The sequence below is a fragment of the Loxodonta africana genome, chromosome 13, assembly GCF_030014295.1.
Source record: "Loxodonta africana isolate mLoxAfr1 chromosome 13, mLoxAfr1.hap2, whole genome shotgun sequence".
NCBI lineage: Eukaryota > Metazoa > Chordata > Mammalia > Proboscidea > Elephantidae > Loxodonta > Loxodonta africana.
In genome coordinates, this window is record NC_087354.1 from 79175957 (window position 1) to 79196099 (window position 20143).

Sequence of the window (20143 nt, forward strand, 5' to 3'; positions counted from 1 at the left end):
CACCTAACAACACAGCATGCTACCATTGCCTTGACAGGATGTCAGCACTTTTTTCTTTAGTAAAACAAATTCTGATTTTAATTGGAAAACCAGGAATACACCTTCTCTACCAACCTTAGCAGTGGAAAGAGGGACCATTTCTCCTTCCTCTTTCAATGACTTCTGCCTTCCTTTTTCATTTTCCAGGTTTTGCCTGCATGTGAGGTGATTAAAGAGACAATGGCTTGGGTCAGGTGCACCTTCGTCACCTTTGCTTTTTAAAACTTTAAAAAAGGTCTTTTGCAGGAGATTCTCCCGAGGCAATATGTCATTTAATTTTTTGACTACTGCTTCCGTGGACATTGATTTTTATCCAAGTAGAATGAAGTCATTGACAACCTTGATTTTTTCTCCATTTATCCAGATATTATTTATCAGTCCAGTTGTGAGGGTTTTCTTTACTTGGTAAAATGGAGGATCAACTAGAAGCAGGGAAACCCTCAGTGAGATGGGATAAAACAATAGCCAGAAAAATGGAGTCAAGCCAACCAACAATCATGAAAATGGCACGATAATGGGCAATGTTTCACTCTATTATACATAAGGTCACCATGAGTCAGAGCTGACTTGATGGCAGCTAACAACAACTTATAGTGACAGCATAAATGCTAGCAGAAAAAGACTAGAAAAAGTTGTTCCTGGTGACAGTGGGAAGGAAACAAAAACTCAAGAAAGATCTTGAGTGAAAAGAGAAAAAGAGGTATGCCTGATGGCTTAACCAGACAGGTAAAGAGGAGGAGAAAGTTGTCTCCAGCAGGATCAGAAAGGGAGAAGGAAAAAGTGTTAGGTGGCTGTAATAGCAACAGCACTGGAAGGATTGCCTTTCCTCATAGCCCCTCAAATATCCCTGTTCAGGGCAGCAATTCTTATATAAACAAATGTAATTCAAATTATTTCACACTGTGAGCAACTTAAATTTATTTGTAAGCAAACTAACAGAGTAACACCTCTGTACTTGGCAATATCACTTTACTCTAAAATTTTATCAGTGAAGTCTTCAAGAATTTGAGTAGCTCAATGACGGGGTGTCCTTCACTCATTCATTAACCCAGCCGGTACCTATTGAGCATCTCCTCTAGCCAGGTACTGTTCAGGTGCTGGGTGTAGAGTGGTGAATAAAGCAGGTATTCCCTGTTCTTTGGGAGCTTCTGTTCTAAGGGAAGAGATAAATAATGATGATAATAATATAAGCCAAGTAGCAAATGCTCTGAAGAATAGCCAGAAGCTCGTGCACAAAGGGATCATCTCCCATTTTATTGATGACCCTTTTTCCCCCGTGATTATCTTCTGCAGAACGAAAGAACTCACAGCAACCCGTGGTTTCAATCCATGCTGATACTGTAGTGCTGGTAATGGCAGAGTACCTTTCTATCAAGTAAAAGGCCCTGAGGCATTTACACTTTTCAGGTCCCCTGGCTGGTCTGCCTCATTTACAGCCTCACCAATGTTATGTTACCTTTCTCCTTCCCTGGATACATACGGAAGACTAAGAAACACGTCCATACTTTCCTCGCCTGTGGAGCCTCCTGCCCTCTGCTCAGGATCTGCCTGCTGGATAATTCTCCTGGCAGCCTTTCTTGCATCTTGTGGCAGAAATATTCTTCCTCTCCATACCTGAGTAGCTGGAAGAATTGTTCTACATTATTCATGTAAATTTTCTTTCATTTCCTGCCAGCACGGCATTTCCTTCCCAATAATTTGAAATTTATTTTCTAGGCTCTATGTGCACTTCGCAAATTGAAAGTACTTTTCATAATCCATTTCATTAAAACCAAATCTTGCTATATTTTGCTTAACTCAGTTGCCTCACTTGGCCAATGGAAATTCTAAAGGTCGTATAAATAGGCCTTACAGAAAAAGGAATTTCCCAATTGGGAAAATAGCCATAAAAATGTTCACTTTCCTCTGGTTCAACTACAGACAGAATCAATGGCACATAGAGACATGTATATTTTTTTATGAAATGAAATTTAAATGTCAGCTTTTCTCATCACTTCTCAGAGACAATGAGCCATTAAGAAAGATCAGTGGGTATTTATTAAGTTATGACTGTGGCGGCTACATGCAAGTATTTTACAAAGCAGAAAAACTCATGAAATATTCAGAAATCAATAAAAGTGAGCAAAACTGTAACTATTTGGTGAGGATTATTAGTTCAAAGAAAGGGAATCAGTGCAAGTTAGGGTAAATCCAAGGCTCCTTTTGAATGAACAACCACTTGACCTTGGTGAGGGATTGAATTTAAGGGAAGAAAAGGGAGAGACAGGTAACGCCAGTGTTTTCTGGGGAAGAAGATGGAAATGATACGTGAAGCATAAATATGAACGTGCACTTAGGGATGGAGAGTCACTGGGTGACTGGGTGTTGAGTCCGTGAAAGGCGGTGTTTGCTTGGCCTGAGCCGTGCTGAGATTGAAGTATTGGCAGCACATCAAAGGGGATTTCCTGACTCAAAGGAAGTGATGTCCACGGATTCCTTCACAGGCTTCCTTCACAGAAGACAAGTATTATCAAACTGGAATCTTCCGTTTGGATTCCAACTCAGCTTGACTCTGTTTTGTGTCTTGTCACACCACAGGCAAAGTTGTGGGCCACAATACACACCCAAAAGCAAATCAGTCAGAGTTCATTGTTCTGAGTTTGAAAAACCCAAAGAAAATCAGTACCAGTTCCAAAGTATAAATTCATTGCACTTATCATTAAAGGAAATAATGTGTCTGCTTCTTCATAAGAAACTTTCAGGACTTATTTTTTAAAATCTCTATCTTCAAATGAATTATTATTTAAAGGGAGTATTTCAAACTTTTCTTTTCAATTCCAGTTTGAACAGCTGAACCTTGCACTTCAGAGAACATTGGCAAAACATAAAATAAAAGAAAGCAGGTAAGTTGAATAACTGTAGTTGTATAAGTATCTTATTGCAATCACTATTATTGCTACTAATTATTAAATATCAACAAGTATTTATTAAGTTATAAGTGGAGGCTGTACACAGTCATCGTACAAAGCAGGAAAGCTCCTGAAGTACTCAGAAATCGATGCCAGTAAAAGACCAGCTGCTGCCGAGTGGATTCCAGCTCATTGTGACTCCAAGTGCATCAGAGTATAACTGTGCGCCGTGGCTGGTTTTTTGGAAGTAGACCTCCAGGCCTTTCTTCCAAGGTGTCTCTGTTGGACTGAGCCTCCAGCATTTTTGTTAGCAGCGAAGTGTTCTAAGCATTTTTTAGTTCAAAGAAAGGAAATCAGTTAAAGGGTAAATCCAAGGCTTGTTTCAAATAAACAGTCAGCTGACCTTGGTGATAGCTTGGATTCAGGGATAAAAGAAAAGGGAGAGGCAGAGACAATGCCAGAATTTTCTAGACCAGAAGATAGAAATGGTATGTGCTAGTAATGCCAGAAACTAAGTGTTTTAGCTGTTACTAACCCACAAGTAAATGCATTTATTTTTCATATTTTAGAAATGACTAAATTCAGGCTTATGTAAAATATTTAGGGTTTTACAGCTAGGAAAAGACAGAGCTGGGTTACAAGGTCAGGATTTTCAGAGCCCATGATTTTAAAAATGTTATCATATACATAAGGTTGATTCTCTCATATAAGTTACCAGTTGCCATCGAGTCAATGCCAACTCATGACAACCCCATGTGTGTCAGGGTAGCACTGTGCTCCCTGGAGGTTTCAATGGCTGATTTTTGGAAGTAGATTGCCAGGCCTTTCTTCAAAGGTGCTCTGGGTGAACTCAATCTTCCAATCTTGTAGTTAGCAGCTGAGAGCTTTTAACTGTTTGCACCACCAAGGGACTCCCTATTATTTCATTCAAAGGGGTTGTCTTTAAAGTATTTATCAACAGGTAAGGCACAAATCCCAAGCAATCAGAGCTGATTCCAAGCCTGAATGATGCTACCAAAAGGTTGGAATTCCATTCCAGCAGCCTCCTCCTCCTGCCCCACACACCTCAACCACATGTTAAACCTTTAGGAACTGCACAGAAGGAGGTGGACTACCTAGGGGGTACGAAGAGGGAGGCTCAGGAAGCATGGGGAGCAGTGGAGCTGTTTCAGTATTTTCAACAAGCAGTTTGGTTGCCCTGGGTGCACTGGCTGAATATCAGTTCTGTTTATAGTTTTTTCTTGTGTCTATCTTGGAAGTTTTCTTTAAGAAAGCTTTCTATAGAGCCTTAATATAGGTTTTTTTTTTTTTTTAATCTTATTTATATAGTTAATTTTCCAAATATACCTTGGCATGTTTACTGTGTGAATTCCCCCAAATTGCTAGGATTATTGCATGTGTAAATAATAGAATGAATACTTGACTTCAGATTTGCAGAATTGAACATTGAAATTTTGCAAGCCAGTCCCATCGTTGGGAATATTCTATGAATTCATTTGTCTGTCTACCTCATGACTGGATAATTAGTTTTGTGGATTATCTGGGCTTAATTTTCTTCCCTGACTAACTGTCCCAGACTGCAGGCAGCAGGACCAAGCCAAGAAGGGGTCAGGGATGGGTCCAGAAGGAGAGAGTGTGAATCTACGCGTCTGACAGGCACTCTGTTTACATGAGTGATAGGAAAAGCATTCCAGAAAGCCTCTGACCTTAATTCTCAGTCAGGCTGATAAGATACCCAGAAGTCATTGCAGCCCTGCTACTGTGTCTGTGTGCTGAAGTCCTTGGCAGCCAGTTTACTCAAAATTTATTCTCAGGGCTTGGTGTTCTGAGATGTGCCTTCCACTAGATGCAGGCATTCAGTTAGCAGGTTTTCCTCACCGTGCATTCTTTCAAAAATTTGAGAACTTAGAACAACAATAATCCTTTTATTTAGAACTCTTGAACAGATTTTTTACTGCTTTTCTCATCTCTTAAAGAGAAAAGGTTGGTCGTATTTCAATTGTCCTGATGATGATTATTCAGTTGCTGGACTGAGATGGCAGACCGTTTTCCTCATAAGACTGCCTGCGGATGTGCTAAACCGTTCCTCTCTGCTTTGCTCTTTCAGCTCTTGAATATGCTCTTTGTTTCTGGTGTTCCCCCAACCCGTTCTTATCAAGTCAGCTGCCATTTCTACTGCTTTAGGTTTGCCAGCTGTGGAACATACCCTAACCCATCTTGTGGGCTGCTTATTGTCCTCTGTGACTTGAAAACCAGAAAACCAATGTAATAAAAACTGCCCCTGAGTGAAGGACCAGAGGCCGCTCCTCCCTTTTTCTTTTAAGTAAATAAATTTAATATGTAGAGTCTTTCCGGTATTCCTCTAGGTTAGTTGCCCAGAGAACTTTTACTTGGTCTCTTTTTCTGCCATCATGCTGGTGTGTAAGCAAGTGCTCGTGCCTGCTTTTCTACTCTGAACGTGAACGTAGGAAGCTTACTGTGAAGTGCGCTGTGTGCTGTTTGAACCAACAAGGCTTTGCTTACATCTCATATCATGGGTACTGAGAATTGGCATTATTAGAGTTCTCTGAGCATATTTACTCTCATTTTTAGGGAAATAAAAGGAAAAGTTGCTTAAATGAGAAAAAGAAGCAAATCTAATGATAGATTAATATAGAGAAATACTTAACAAGTTGTCGATGGTCTCTAGCTCAGAGTTGGCTATAATATTATATAGTGGTCCTTAACCACCTTAGATAAAAAATATTTCTACCTAGTACTTTAAATTATTATAAATAATATATCCTTATGTGATAAAATGGTAGAGTGATCCAGTTTCCTTCTCAAAAATATTTCCTTCTGAAACTTCCCTACATCTATTATGTTTATTGAAATCTGTTTAAAATTTCAGATGTAGGCCTCTTTATAAATTTAGCTTATCTGATGGTTAAGAGTCGTGACTGGTAACCAAAAGGTTGGCAGTTCGAATCCACCAGCAGCTCCTTGGAAACCCTATGAGGCAGTTCTACTCTGTCCTGTAGGGGTGTTGTGAGTTGGAATTGACTTGATGGCAGTGGGTTAATGGCAAATTGAATGCAAATAGAACCTTTTGTGTCTTTTAATATGCTTTAGTAGCTTGCTAAATTTGGTTATAATCAGTTATCACTATCAGAAATTATCAAAAACAATTAGACAAACTTGGATTAACACATTGTCAAGTTAAGATTACCTAAACTTTCTATCAGTCAAAATATATGCTATTATATTCAACCTGGTGGCACAACAGTTGAGCACTAGCTGCTAAACAAAAGGTTGGTGAATTCCAGCGGCTCTGCGGGAGAAAGGCCTAGCAATCTGCTCCTGTAAAGATTACAGCCTAGAAAACCCTATGGGGTAGATCTACTCTGTCACCATGAGTCAAAATTGACTTGGTGACCTAACAACAACTTGCTACAGAAGGAGTCCTTGGGCGGTGCAAACAGTTAACTCACTTGGCTGCTAAGCATGCTTGGAGTCCATTTAGAGGTGCCTTTGAAGAAAAGCCTGTTGATCTGCTTCTGAGAAATCAGTCATCGAAAACCCTCTGGAGCACAGTTCTACTCTGACACATATGGAGCTGCCATGAGTAGGAATCAGTTTGAATGCAACTGGTTTTATGCTATAGAAATCAGTACAGTAATTGAAAAAAGAATAAATTTTTTTAGTTACTAAATTTTTATACATTATCAAGGATGAACGTTTAATGTAACAATGGTTGAGTCTTCAAAGCAAGAAATACTGTGCATTTTCTTTAGGAAAAAAAACAGTGATACTTAATAGTGAAATCAATCTGTATGTCAATTTTTCTTCTTGGTTGGGTTACCAGAAAAACTCTGGGATGGTTTATTACCATCCCCTTCTTGGCCATCTTACTTCTGGTGTCCTGCCAGAGCAAACTCTTCAGTATTAGCCTATGCAAGGTTAACTTAAAGGGTAAACATGCTTCATAAAAAATGGTGGAACCTTCTACATCTTGAACATGTGGAGGTTTTCAACATTGCTTTGGATGGTACATGTCACTTCTCCTTTCCTATAAGCTTGATAGTATCTGACTCTATAAAAAAGGCAAGCTAAATTATTTTCCTTTAGCATTTCTTAATCTGAAGTATGTTTCAGTACGTTTTAATGTGAAGTTTCAGCATTCATTTGTCAGTTTCTAATTTAAGATATTGAAATATTTCCAGGAAATCTTTGGAAAGAGAAGACTTTGAAAAAATCATTGCAGACCAAGCAATTGCAGCAGGTAAGGTAATAGAATTGCTTCCAAAAACCAAAACCAAACCTGTTGCCATCGAGTCGATTCCGACTCATAGCAACCCTAAAGCACAGAGTAGAACTGCCCCATAGAGTTTCCAAGGAGCACCCGATGGATTCAAACTGCCAACTTTTTGGTTAGCAGCCACGGCACTTTACTACACCACGAAGGTTTCCTTAAGTATACGTAGTTAAGAACTATATCCTATACCTGCAGAACTAATGTTTTTTCTCCTAATATATATTTCTTTATTGGTCACTACCAATGTGCTGTGTTCAGTATTATGTATTGTGCTAACATAAACAGTAATGCTTTTTCATGCAATATATTTTTGGTAGACGTAAAGCATTCCCTCTTCTCGTAATGTTTATTTGCTGAGAAGTAGATAAGGCTGGATGGGAAGCTGACTCACAGACATTCGCAGGCATTGCTCTGGAACCTAACTATAGGTTTGCCTCATTTATGCATGAAAAATTCAACTCAACAAAGTAGAACTCAAGGATTTGTGTTTAAGTTGTAAGCAATCATGAGGAAAGCGTCACGCTTTCTAATGCGTTGACAGTGTCCTCACATCGGTGATGAGTTTGGTGGGGAAGTAGAGTGAGTGGCTTTATCAGTGTCCTTTTGAAAGTTTAAGTACAGGGACCAAGAGGTTAAATCTTTCTAAAAGTACAAAATGTTAAGAAGCTAATAATTATAGCTAATTTATATTGAGCTCATCCTGGGAGCGAAAAAAAGCAAGCACTATTTAAAACTTGATTCCCACACATTCCAACAGGGCTGTGGAGAAGGCACTATTGCTTTTCCTGTGTTACAATGAGACAAATATGATACACAGGTTAGAGAATAGAGGAGGCTAGGGAAGAAGATGCTGTTCAATATAAGTAGAGTAAAACCTGCGAAAGTCAGAACCTGTGTAAGGTGGAAACCTGCCTGAGAAGGAAACGCAGTACTCAAATAGTGTGTTTTCCACTAAAACGAGTGACAGAAAAGTGATAAGACTGGACCCTGTCTAAGGTGGAAAACCTTCAAGACTTAGAAAAAACAAGGCATCCTGTTAAGTTCCAGTTCTTACAGGTTTCACTGTAATATATTCCATGCCAATTCTATCCTGGTAACATTAAACAACAACAATGCTATTTTACTCAGAAAAAAAATTTATAATTCTATCTAGACAAAAATGACAAAATTGATTTTAAATTAATTCCAGTGGTTAACTCTTACACTGCTGGAGACTCAAGAGAGAGAGTACACCTTGAGAAAGATGTACTTGTTTTGCTATTAACGGAAAGGTGGGAGAACTTTTTCTGAAATTGACTTGATCCTAAAATTTTAATTTTTCTTTTATAAGAAGTTTAAAGGAGGTTAAAAAGTTATATATTAATTGACCATTCTTTTAAAATTAACTGATCTGGGATTTTTATTTTAATGAGAATTACCAGAATTTTACAAGCTAATCTATGTAGATAATTTGAACATAGATGTTTAATTTTGGTTGAAACTCTTGTTACCAGATGTAAACCCACTGGTGTGGTGTTGATTCCAACTCAGAGCAACCCTGTAGGACAGAGTAGAACAGCCCCATAAGGTTTCCAAGGAGCAGCTGGTGGATTCAAACTGCTGATCTTTTGGTTAGCAGCTGAGCACTTAACCACTGTGTCACCAGGGCTCTTTTTTTTTTTTTTCATCAGATATAAAGGGAATTAAATCAGCAAGTAAAAAAATGTGGAAAATAGTAATAATAGCACAACTTTACCAAGATGACATGTTTGATATGGCAGACAATGTCTTCTGTGTTTTCAGGAGTTCCAGTGGAGATCATCAAAGAATCTCTCGGTGAAGAACTTTTTAAAATATGTTATGAGGAAGATGAACAGATCCTAGGTGTGGTTGGAGGAACCCTTAAAGATTTTTTAAATAGCTTCAGTACCCTTTTGAAACAGAGCAGCCATTGTCAAGAAGCAGAAAAGAGAGGCCTGTTTGATGACGCCTCCATTCTGTGCCTGGATAAAGATCACAATTTCCTAAACGTTTACTATTTCTTTCCTAAGAGAACCACGTCCCTGATTCTTCCTGGCGTTATTAAAGCAGCTGCTCACATATTGTATGAAACCGAAGTGGAAGTGTCCTTGATGCCACGCTGCCTCCGTAATGACTGCAGTGAGTTTGTCAACCAGCCCTACTTGTTATACTCGGTTCATGTCAAAAGCACCAAGCCATCCTTGTCCCCAGGCAAACCCCCATCCTCTCTGGTGATTCCAGCATCACTCTTCTGTAAGACATTTCCGTTCCATTTCATGTTTGACAAAGATATGATGATTCTACAATTTGGCAATGGTATTAGAAGGCTGATGAGCCGGAGAGATTTTCAAGGAAAGCCTAATTTTGAAGAGTACTTTGAAATTCTTACACCAAAAATCAACCAAACTTTTAGCGGGATCATGACTATGTTGAATATGCAGTTTGTTATACGAGTGAGAAGATGGGACAACTCCGTGAAAAAATCCTCTAGGGTAAGGAAAACGTATATTCTTATTTGGGGATTTTAGTTTTCATATTTAAGCGCTAGAAACAAAGAGCAAAAAAACCTTGCATGACTTCAAATCCTTTGATAAAATTTATATTTCTTAAATATAAATGTTTGTTTTAAATATAAATGTTTTATCAAACGATTTGAAGTCATGCAAATAATTTTAAAACATTTGCATGACCAAAATAATAATTTTAAAATATTTGCATGACTAAATCTAAAATAATTTTAAGGCTAGAATAAATTTAAAACAAAATCATTTCTGCATTCATTTGCTTGCTTCCTTGATTCATTAATCAAATATTTATTGAATACAGTCCACCTTTTACAATCCTTATGGAGTATATTATAACCACATTGTATGTTAAATATTTATGTAAAATAAGTTTTCAATTAGCATCAAATGTCTGACTTAATTTGGAATGTTAAGAAGTATGATTTTACAATAAATAAAAAAAATTCACTTGTTTCCTATAGGAAACAACTAAATGAATTTTTTAGTCAGCATTTAATACAAATGGCAAAAAAATGTTTAGTTGTTACAGAAAGTCAAAAAAAAAACCTGCCGTGCCATCTCACGGTAGAGTGCTTTGATGGTGATTCAGTCTCGGAAGAGAAAGTTTGCTAAATCAGAGCTGCTAAGTACAAGCAAAGCTGAACAAGCCTCTTGTGATGCAGAGGACTTGTAGACACACATGACCCCAAGAGAAGCACTGTTTGTCTCCCAAAATGAAAACAACTTTATTTTGTTTTTGCCCTCATAAAAAATATCTACGTGTTTAAAAAATAGCCAATACTTAAAGATATTCATTAATGCCAAAAATATATAATGTTCTATACATCTTTGTTTAAAACAGAACAAAACAAAATACTATTTTACAACTTCCTTTTTTTTCACAAAACAATATATTTTTGACATCCTTCCACATCATTAGAAGCCCTGGTGGCATAATGGTTAAGAGCTATGGCTGCTAACCAAAATGTCGGCAGTTGGAATCCACCAGGCGCTCCTTGGAAACCCTACGGGGCAGTTCTGCTCTGTCCTATGGGGTCACTATGAGTCAGAATCGACTCCACCGCAACGTGTTTTTTTTTTCGTATCATTAAATGTAAGTCTCATTCACTTTTTCAGATGCTGTGTGGTATTCCATTGTATGGTTGTACCTTATTGGACCAGTCCCCCATTAAAGGACCTTTGGGGAGTTTTTGATATTTTGCTGCAGTGAGCACCCATACACATACATCATAAGTCCACACTCATACAAGGAAGTCGTCTGGTGATTGAGAATAATTACTTGAAGCTCCATCTCTTTCAAGGCCTGCTTGGTACAATCCTTTCTGCTGGCTGGCTTGTCCTTCAGTTTGCATTGTTGAGGGCTGTGTTGGTTAGGTCCTTAAGGCAGAGTTGAAATAAGGAGGTAACCTCCCCTAGGAGACCCAAGTGCCTCATACTGAAGTCTCTGGGAAAAGAGTGACTTCCAAAAAGATAGCTCTGGGGGGATCCTTCTGACAGAAAAGAATTAGGACAAAAATCCTACGTTTGGAGGCTTTTTAATTTCCACACCCGCCAGTTGGAACAAGTAGCTCACAGGATAAGGGCAGAGGAGGAGAGAAGAAACATGCTAAAACAGGAAAAGACAAAAAATATATATATACATATATATATTTTCACAAGAGGACAAAAATACAGTAACAGAAGCATCAGCATGCTGCTTAGTGAGAAAGCTCTGAAACAAGAATTTTTTAGATTGTTTATTGAAAACCATGATTTTGATGTAGAGTATACTCAATTCTTCAAAATTCTGCATGCATTGGAACAATATAGAATTCTGAAAGCACATTGTTCTTTTTCAGCAGGTCGAAAATATTTAGAGTTTGAATACAAAGGCATTATCACTATATCTCCTTCCTCTCCTTTAGTCTCAGAAAGGTGTTGGCAAAACTTGAATAAAGCACAACAGTAGGTTCTCCTTTGTTTCACAGGTTATGGACCTTAAAGGCCAAATGATCTACATTGTGGAATCCAGTGCGATCTTGTTCTTGGGGTCACCCTGTGTGGACAGATTAGAAGATTTCACAGGACGAGGGCTCTACCTTTCAGACATTCCAATTCATAACGCACTGAGGGATGTGGTCCTGATAGGTGAACAAGCCCGAGCTCAAGATGGCCTGAAGAAGAGGCTGGGGAAGCTCAAGGCTACCCTTGAGCAAGCCCACCAAGCCCTGGAGGAAGAGAAGAAGAAGACGGTAGATCTTCTGTGCTCTATATTTCCCAGCGAAGTTGCTCAACAGCTATGGCAAGGACAAGTTGTGCAAGCCAAGAAGTTCAATAATGTCACCATGCTTTTCTCAGACATTGTTGGATTCACTGCCATCTGCTCCCAGTGCTCGCCCCTGCAGGTCATCACCATGCTCAACGCACTCTATACCCGCTTTGACCAGCAGTGTGGAGAGCTGGACGTCTACAAGGTAGGGGAGGAGCAGGGAAATGACTGCTTTCCAGGCTAACAGCTCTGAGTAAAACCACTCTGCCTGGGACCTGAATTACAATGCAAAGAAAAGGCCTTGTCTGCAGGGTTGTGCAGGCCACATCCTGGGCGCAGGCATTCTGCATTAGTCACATGGGTGTTCTCAGGCCAGAAATAGCTCTGAATCTGCTCAGAAACAAGAGGTAATTCTTCCATGAGAGCTTTGCCATAGTTTCCTCTCAAAGAATAAAATGGAGAGATGATAGGCTGAGAGAAGGATGGAAAAGGTAAAGTTTTTTTTTTTTAAACAAAAATACTTACTTGAGGTTTACCTCAAACCAAGCAAATTGTTTCTAGTTGAATGCCTCTACAAACATCATTTTAAAAGAATTAATTCAAATGTAAATTTAAGAGAAAAAAATTTTTTAATTTTTATTGTGCTTTAAGTGAAAGTTTACAAATCAAGTCAGTCTCTCACACAAAAAAACTTATATACACCTTGTACTTACCACCAATTGCTCTCCCCTTAATGAGACAGTCAGCTCCCTCCCTCCACTCTCTCTTGTCCTTTCCACCAGCTTCTAACCCCCTCATCTCCCCTCCAGACAGGAGATGCCAACATAGTCTCAAGTGTCCACCTGATGCAAGAAGCTCACTCTTCACCAGCATGCCTCTCCATCCCATCGTCCAGTCCAATCCCTGTCTGAAGAGTTGGTCTTGGGAATGGTTCCTGTCCTGGGCCAACAGAAAGTCTGGGGGGCCATGACCACCGGGGTCCTTCTAGTCTCAGTCAGACCATAAAGTCTGGTCTTTTTACGAGAATTTGGGGTCTGCATCCCACTGCTCTCCTGCTACCTCAGCAGTATTCCCTGTCAAGGCAGTCATCGGTTGTAGCCGGGCACCATCTAGTTCTTCTGGTCTCAGGCTGATGTAGTTTCTGGTTTATGTGGCCCTTTCTGTCTCTTTGCGCTCATAATTACCTTGTGTCCTTGCTCTTCTTCATTGTCCTTTAATCCAGGTGGGTTGAGACCAATTGATGCATCTTAGATGGCAGCTTGCTAGCGTTTAAGACCCCAGAAGCTACTCTCCAGAGTAGAATGCAGAATGTTCTCTTAATAGATTTTATTATGCCAATTGACTTAGATGTCCCCTGAAACCATGGTCCTGAAACCCTTGCCACTGCTACGCTGGCCTTGGAAGCATTCAGTTTATTCAGGAAACTTCTTTGCTTTTGGTTTAGTCCAGTTTTGCTGACCTCGCCTGTATTGTGTGTTGTCTTTCCCTTCACCTAAAGTTGTTCTTATTTACTATCTAATTAGTGAATACCTCTCTCCCACCCTGCCTCCCTCCCCCTTCTCGTAACCATCAAAGAATATTTTCTTCTCTGTTTAAACTATTTCTCGAGTTCTTATAATAGTGGTCTTATACAATATTTGTCCTTTTGCAACTAATTTCACTCAACATAGTACCTTCCAGATTCCTCTATGTTATGAAATGTTTCGCAGATTCATTACTGTTTTTAATTGATCCATAGTATTCCATTGTATGAATATACCATAATTTATTTATCCATTCATCTGTTGATGGGCACCTTGGTTGCTCTCATATTTTTGCTATTGTAAATAGTGCTGCCACGAACATGGGTGTGCATATATGTGTTCATGTGAGGGCTCATTTCTCTAGGATATATTCCAAGGAGTGGGATTGCTGGGTCTTATGGTAGTTCTAATTCTAGCTTTTTAAGGAAGTGCCAAATCAATTTCCGAAGTGGTTGTACCATTTTTCACTCTCACCAGCAGTATATAAGTTCCAGTCTCTCCACAGCCCCTCCAAGATTTACTATTTTGTGGTTTTTTGGATTAATGCCAACCTTGTTGGAGTGACATGGAATCTCACTGTAGTTTTGATTTGCATTTCTCTTTTTTTTTTAATGGCTAATACTCGTGAACATTTCCTCATGTAACTGTTAGCTCTTTGAATGTTTTCTTTAGTGAAGTGTTTGTTCATATCTTTTGCCCATTTTTAATTGGGTTATTTGTCTTTTTATAGTTGAGTTTTTGTAGTATCATGTAGACTTTAGAGATCAGGCGCTGATCAGAAATGTCATAGCTAAAAATTTTTTCCCAGTGTAGGCAATTTTTTTACTCGTGGTGAAGTCTTTGGATGAGCATAGGTGTTTGATTTTTAGGAGCTCCCAGTTATCTAGTTTTTCTTCTTCATTGTTAGTAATGTTTTGTATACTGTTTATGCCATGTATTAGGTCTCCTAACATTGTCCCTATTTTTTCTTCCATGATCTTTATCATTTTGGATTTTATATTTAGGCCTTTGATCCATTTTGAGCTCCTTTGTGTGCATGGTATGATGTATGGGTCTTGTTTCACTTTTTTGCAAATGGATATCCAGTTATGCCAGCACCATTTCTTAAAAAGACTGTCTTTTCCCCATTTAACTGTTTTGGAGCCTTTGTCAAATATCAAATGCTCATATGTGGATGGATTTATGTCTGGATTCTCATATCTGTTCCATTGGTCTATGTATCTGCTGTTGTACCAGTACCAGGCTGTTTTGACTACTGTGGCAGTATAACAGGTTCTAAAATCAGATAGAGTGAGGCCTCCCTCTTTGTTCTTTTTTGGTAATGCTTTACTTATCCGGGTCCTCTTTCCCTTCCATATGAAGTGGTAATTTGTTTCTCCATCTTGTTAAAAAATGTCTTTGGGATTTGGATCAAAATTGCATTAAATGTTTAGATCACTTTTGATAGAATAGGCATTTTTACAATGTTAAGTCTTCCTATCCAAGAGCAAGGTATGTTTTTCCACTTAGGTAGGTCTCTTTTGGTTTTTTGCAGAAGTGTTTTGTAGTTTTCTATGTATAAGTCTTCTACATCTCTGGTAAGATTTATTCATAAGTATTTTGTCTTCTTGGGGACTACTTTAAATGATATTGATTTGGTCATTTCCTCTTCAATGTTCTTTTTGTTGGTATAGAGGAATCCAAGTGATTTTTGTATGTTTGTCTTGTATCCTGATGCTCTGCTGAACTCTTCTATTAGCTTCAGTAGTTTTCTTGAGGATTCCTTAGGTTTTCTGTGTTTAAGATCACGTCATCTGCAAATAGAGATACTTTTCCTTCTTTCTTGCCAGCCTGGATGCCCTTTATTTCTTTATCTAGCCTAATTGCTCTGGCTAGGACCTCCAGCACAATGTTGGATAAGAGTGGTGATAAAGAGTATCCTTGTGTGTTTCCTGATCTCAATGGGAATGCTTTCAGGCTTTCTCCATTTAGGATGATGTTGGCTATTGGCTTTGTATAAATGCCCTTTATTATGTTGAGGAATTTTGCTTTTATTCCTATTTTGCTGAGAGTATTTTTCATGAATGCATGTTGAACTTTGTCAAATCCCTTTTCTGTACCAATTGGTAAAATCATTTGATTCTTGTCTTTTGTGTAATTTATATGATGAATTACATGAATTGTTTTTCTAATATTGACCCATCCCTGTATACCTGGTATGAATCCCACTTGGTCATGGTGAATTATTTTTTTGATACGTTGTTGAATTCTATTGGCTAGAATTTTGTTGAGGATTTTTGCATCTAAGTTCATGAGGGATATAGGTCTGTAATTTTTTTGGTGTTTTTACCCAGTTTTCATATCAGGGATATGCTGGCTTCAAAGACTGAGTTTGAGAGTATTCTGTCCCTTTCTATGCTCTGAAATGTCTTTAGTAGTAGTGGTGATAACTCTTCTCTGAAAGTTTGGTAGAACTCTGCAGTGAAGCTGTCCGGGCCTGGGGTTTTTTGTTGTTGTTGTTGGGAGTTTTTTGATTACCTTTTTCGATCTTTTCTTTTGTTATGGGTCTATCTTGTTGTTCTACCTCTGTTTGTGTTAGTTTAGGTAGGTAGTGTGTTTCTAGGAATTCATCCATTTCTCCTAGGTTTTCAAATTTGTTAGAGTGTACTTTTTCATAGTAATCTGATATGATTCTTTTAATTTCATTTTGGTCTGTTGTAATATCGCCGATCTCATTTCTTATTAAGGTTATTTGCTTCCTCTCCTGTTTTTCTTTTGTCAGTATGGCCAATGGTTTATTGATTTTGTTGATTTTTTTCAAAGAACCAGCTTTTGGTCTTGTTAATTCTTTCAGTTGTTTTTCTATTTCTATTTCATTTAGTTCTTCTCTAATTTTTATTATTTGTTTTCTTCTGGTGCCTGGGAGTTCCTTTTGTTGCTCTCTTTCTATTTATTCAAGTTGTAGAGATAATTCTTTGATTTTGGCCCTTTCTTCTTTTTGTATGTGTGCATTTATTAATATAAATTGACCTCTGAGCACTGCATTCACTGTGCCCTAAAAGCTCTGATAGAAGGTGTTTTCATTCTCATTGGAGTCTATGAATTTCTTTATTCCATCCTTTATGTGTTCTATAATCCAGTCTTTTTTGAGCAGGGTATTGTTCAGTTTCCAACTGTTTGATTTCTTTTCTCTGCTTTTTCTGTTATTGATTTCTACTTTTAACGCCTTATGGTCAGAGAAGATGCTTTGTAATATTTCAATGTTTTGGACTCTGCTGAGGCTTGCTTTATTCTAGAGCATGTTCCATGTGCATTAGAAAAGAAAGTATACTTGGCTGCTTTTGGGTGGAGTGTTCTGTATAAGTCTATGAGGCCAAGTTGGTTTATTGTGGCATTTAAATCTTCCATGTCTTTATTGAGCTTCTTTCTGGATGTCCTGTCCTTCACCGAAAGTGGTGTGTTGAAGTCTCCTACTGTTATCGTGGAGCTGTCTGTCTCACTTTTCAATGCTGATAGAGCTTGTTTTATGTATCTTGCAGCCTTGTCATTGGGTGCATAAATATTTTATATAGTTATATCCTGTTAGTATATTGTCCCTTTTATCATTATATGGTGTCCTTCTTTATCTTTCATGATTGATTTAATTTTAAAGTCTATTTTGTCAGAAATTAATATTGCCACTCCTGATCTTTTTTGATTGTTGTTTGCTTGATATATTTTTTCCATCCTTTGAGTTTAGTTTGTTTTTGTCTCTAAGTCTAAGGTGTGTCTCTTGTAGGCAGCATATAGACGGATCTTCTGTTTTAATCCATTCTGCCACTCTCTGTCTCTTTGCTGGTGCATTTAGTCCGTTTACATTCTTCATAATTGAGGATAGGTTTGAATTTAATGCTATCATTTTGATGTCTTTTTTTGTGTGTTGTTGACAGTTTCTTTTTCCCCCTTGATTTTATGTGCTGAGTAGATTATCTTTATATATTGTCTTTTCCTCATATTCGTTGTCGTCGATTTTGTTTCTGCTGAGTATTTTTTTCTTGTATTTTATTTTGATATGTAGGATAGTTGGTCTCCTTTGTGGTTACCTTATTATTTATACTTGTTTTCCTAAATTTAAAGCTAACTTTTATTTCTTTGCATTGCCTTGTCTTCCTCTCCATATGAAAGAACTACAACTTCATTTCTTAGCCCTGCTTTATTGTTTTAATGCTATCTTCTTTTACATGATAACATCACTGTTTCCCTGTGTTGAGCATTTTTTTTTTCTTGATTTATTTTTGTGATTTCCCTCTCTGGGTTGACTTCTGATTGCTCTGCCCAGTGTTCTAGTCTTGGATTCGTACGTGATATTATTGATTTTCTAACCAAAGAGCTCCATTTATTATTTCTTTTAGTTTTGGTTTGGTATTTACAAATTCCCTAAACTTTTGTTTATCTGGAAATGTCCTAATTTCACCTTCATATTTGAGAGACAGTTTTGCTGGATATATGACTCTTGTCTGGCAATTTTTTTCCTTCAATTTCTTATATAAGTTATCCCATTGTCTTCTTGCCTGCATGGTTTCTGCCGAGTAGTCCAAGCTTATTCCTATTGACTGTCCTTTGTAGGTGACTTTTCGTTTATCCCTAGCTGCTCTTATTCTCTATCTTTGGTTTTGGCAAGTTTGATTATAATATGTCTGGGTGACTTTCTTTTAAAATCTACCTTATGTAGAGTTCGATGAGCATCTTGGGTAGATATCTTCTCATGGTTCATGATATCAGGGAAGTTTTCTGCCCACAGAGCTTCAACAATTCTGTCTGTATTTTCTGTTATCCCTCCCAGTTCGGGTACTACAATCACTCATAGGTTATGTCTCTTGATAGAGTTCCACATGACTCTGAAGTTTCCTTCATTTTTTAAAATTCTTTTTTCTGTTTTTTCTTCAAATATACTGGTGACAAGTGCTTTATCTTCAAGTTCAGAAATTCTGCCTTCCACTTGCTCAAATCTTCTCCTCTGACTTTCTGTTGAGTTGTCTACTTCTGTAATTTTTTTGTTAATCTTCTGAGTTTCTGATTGCTGTCTATCTATGGATTTTTCCAGCTTATTAAATTTTTCATTATGTTCCTGAATAATCTTTTTAATTTCTTCAACAGCTTTATCTGTGTGTTCCTTGGCTTGTTCTTTGTATTGCCTGATTTCCTTCCTGATGTCTTGAAGGGTTCTTTATATTAATCTTTTGTATTCTGCCTCTGGTAGTTCCAGGAGGGCACTTTGTTCTGGAAGATCCCTTGATTCTTTGTTTTGAGAGCTTGTTGAGGAGATCATGCTCTGTTTCTTCATGTGACTTGATATTGACTGTTGTCTCTGAGCCATCTCTAAGTTATTGTTTTAGTTTATATTTGCTTACTGTGTCATAGCTTCTTGCTATGTTTTGTTTTGATATGCCCAAATTAGTTGCTTGAGTGAGCTAGCTGGATTATTTTTGCCTTTGGTCCTCTGATGTGCTGTTCCCAGATGGCTAGAGCTGTTATCAGTTATATCAGTCTAGGAGTCCATTTAGTTTTCTTGTATGAGTTTAGCTCAGGTGTCCAGGTAGTTGCTCATCAAGTGTGTGGTACAGTCTTAGAGGGGCAGGGGTGATTTGTGTAGGTACTGGTATCTGGTTGCAGCAGGGAGTCACACTCTGAACAAGGCAGGGGGCTGAGAATCATCCCCCAAGTGTCTCTGAGGAAAGCGTGTCCCTGTTCCCTAGAGCGTACAGGTAGGTGGGTTCTACAGATGGACCATGAGCACCCAAATTTTTTGGTTGTAAGGATTGGAAGAGTTATCCTTGAACTGCTGTCGTGGATGGCTTAGTGACTTGAGTGGAGCTACCCATCCTTAGGCCCCTGATGTGGATAGGTGAGGACCCTGTTTAATAAGCAAAGCAATATCAAACGTCAAACACCCACCTCTGCACTGCACAGCTGAAACAGTTGTAGACTGCCAACAATGGTCTATTCTCCTGAAATAGGCCCACACTATTGGTCCACGCAAAGGGGAAAGGTACTCAAAGTCCATGGGCCTTTTATGCCTGGACAGGAGCTCCTTCTGTCCTGAGCTCCCCTCATTGGTGGAACCAGCAATTTTTTTTCCCCCAATTGCAAATTTATTCCTTCTCCAAGGCTGGGAGGATGGCTCTAGGTGCTCAACAGGGCCTATCTCAGGCCCAGGGAAACCAGCCGCTGATGCCAGCTTGGAAGCTGGTGGTGGGGCGGGGGGGGGGGTGACGTGGTAAAATGTATGCAAGCACTTAGCTTTTGCTGAGAGTGCCATTATTCTCTGGTTCCGGAGGTGTGAGTAGGCTGTGTGGCTGGCTGCTTCTCCCTGAGGAAACTGCGGCCAAATGGTAATACCAGCCCGCCACCGCCACTCCCGGGAATGGTGCCTGAGGGCTCCCAGTGATTCAGGTCCAGTGACTCCTCTCCACTTCTGGACTGTCTCTCCCTCCCTCTTCCCCTCAGTTCATTTTCTAACCTTACCTTTGATGTTCAGGGCCCCTAGCTTGTCATAAACATACTCATTTCACTTGTTTTTTCGGGTCTTTGTTGTAAGAGGGCTCGTTGGAAGCATCTGTTTGTTCCACAATCTTGGCCCCACCTCTCGAAATGTAAAGTTTAATAGT

At 38.6% G+C, this 20143-nt stretch overlaps 1 protein-coding gene across 9 annotated transcripts in view; it reads left to right on the forward strand.

Moving 5' to 3' along the window:
- GUCY1A1 (guanylate cyclase 1 soluble subunit alpha 1) overlaps positions 1 to 20143 on the forward strand; it is an 85309-nt gene that overhangs the window by 35296 nt on the left and 29870 nt on the right. For 8 of the 9 annotated variants that reach the window (XM_023541809.2, XM_064267625.1, XM_064267626.1 and 5 more), the window contains 4 exons: positions 2860 to 2921; positions 7130 to 7188; positions 9004 to 9713; positions 11714 to 12199. In XM_023541809.2, the coding sequence (XP_023397577.2) occupies positions 2860 to 2921; positions 7130 to 7188; positions 9004 to 9713; positions 11714 to 12199 (1317 nt within the window). Of the gene's footprint in view, positions 1 to 2859; positions 2922 to 7129; positions 7189 to 9003; positions 9714 to 11713; positions 12200 to 20143 lie in introns of those variants that run through there. The other variant, XM_023541812.2, reaches the window with a different exon arrangement.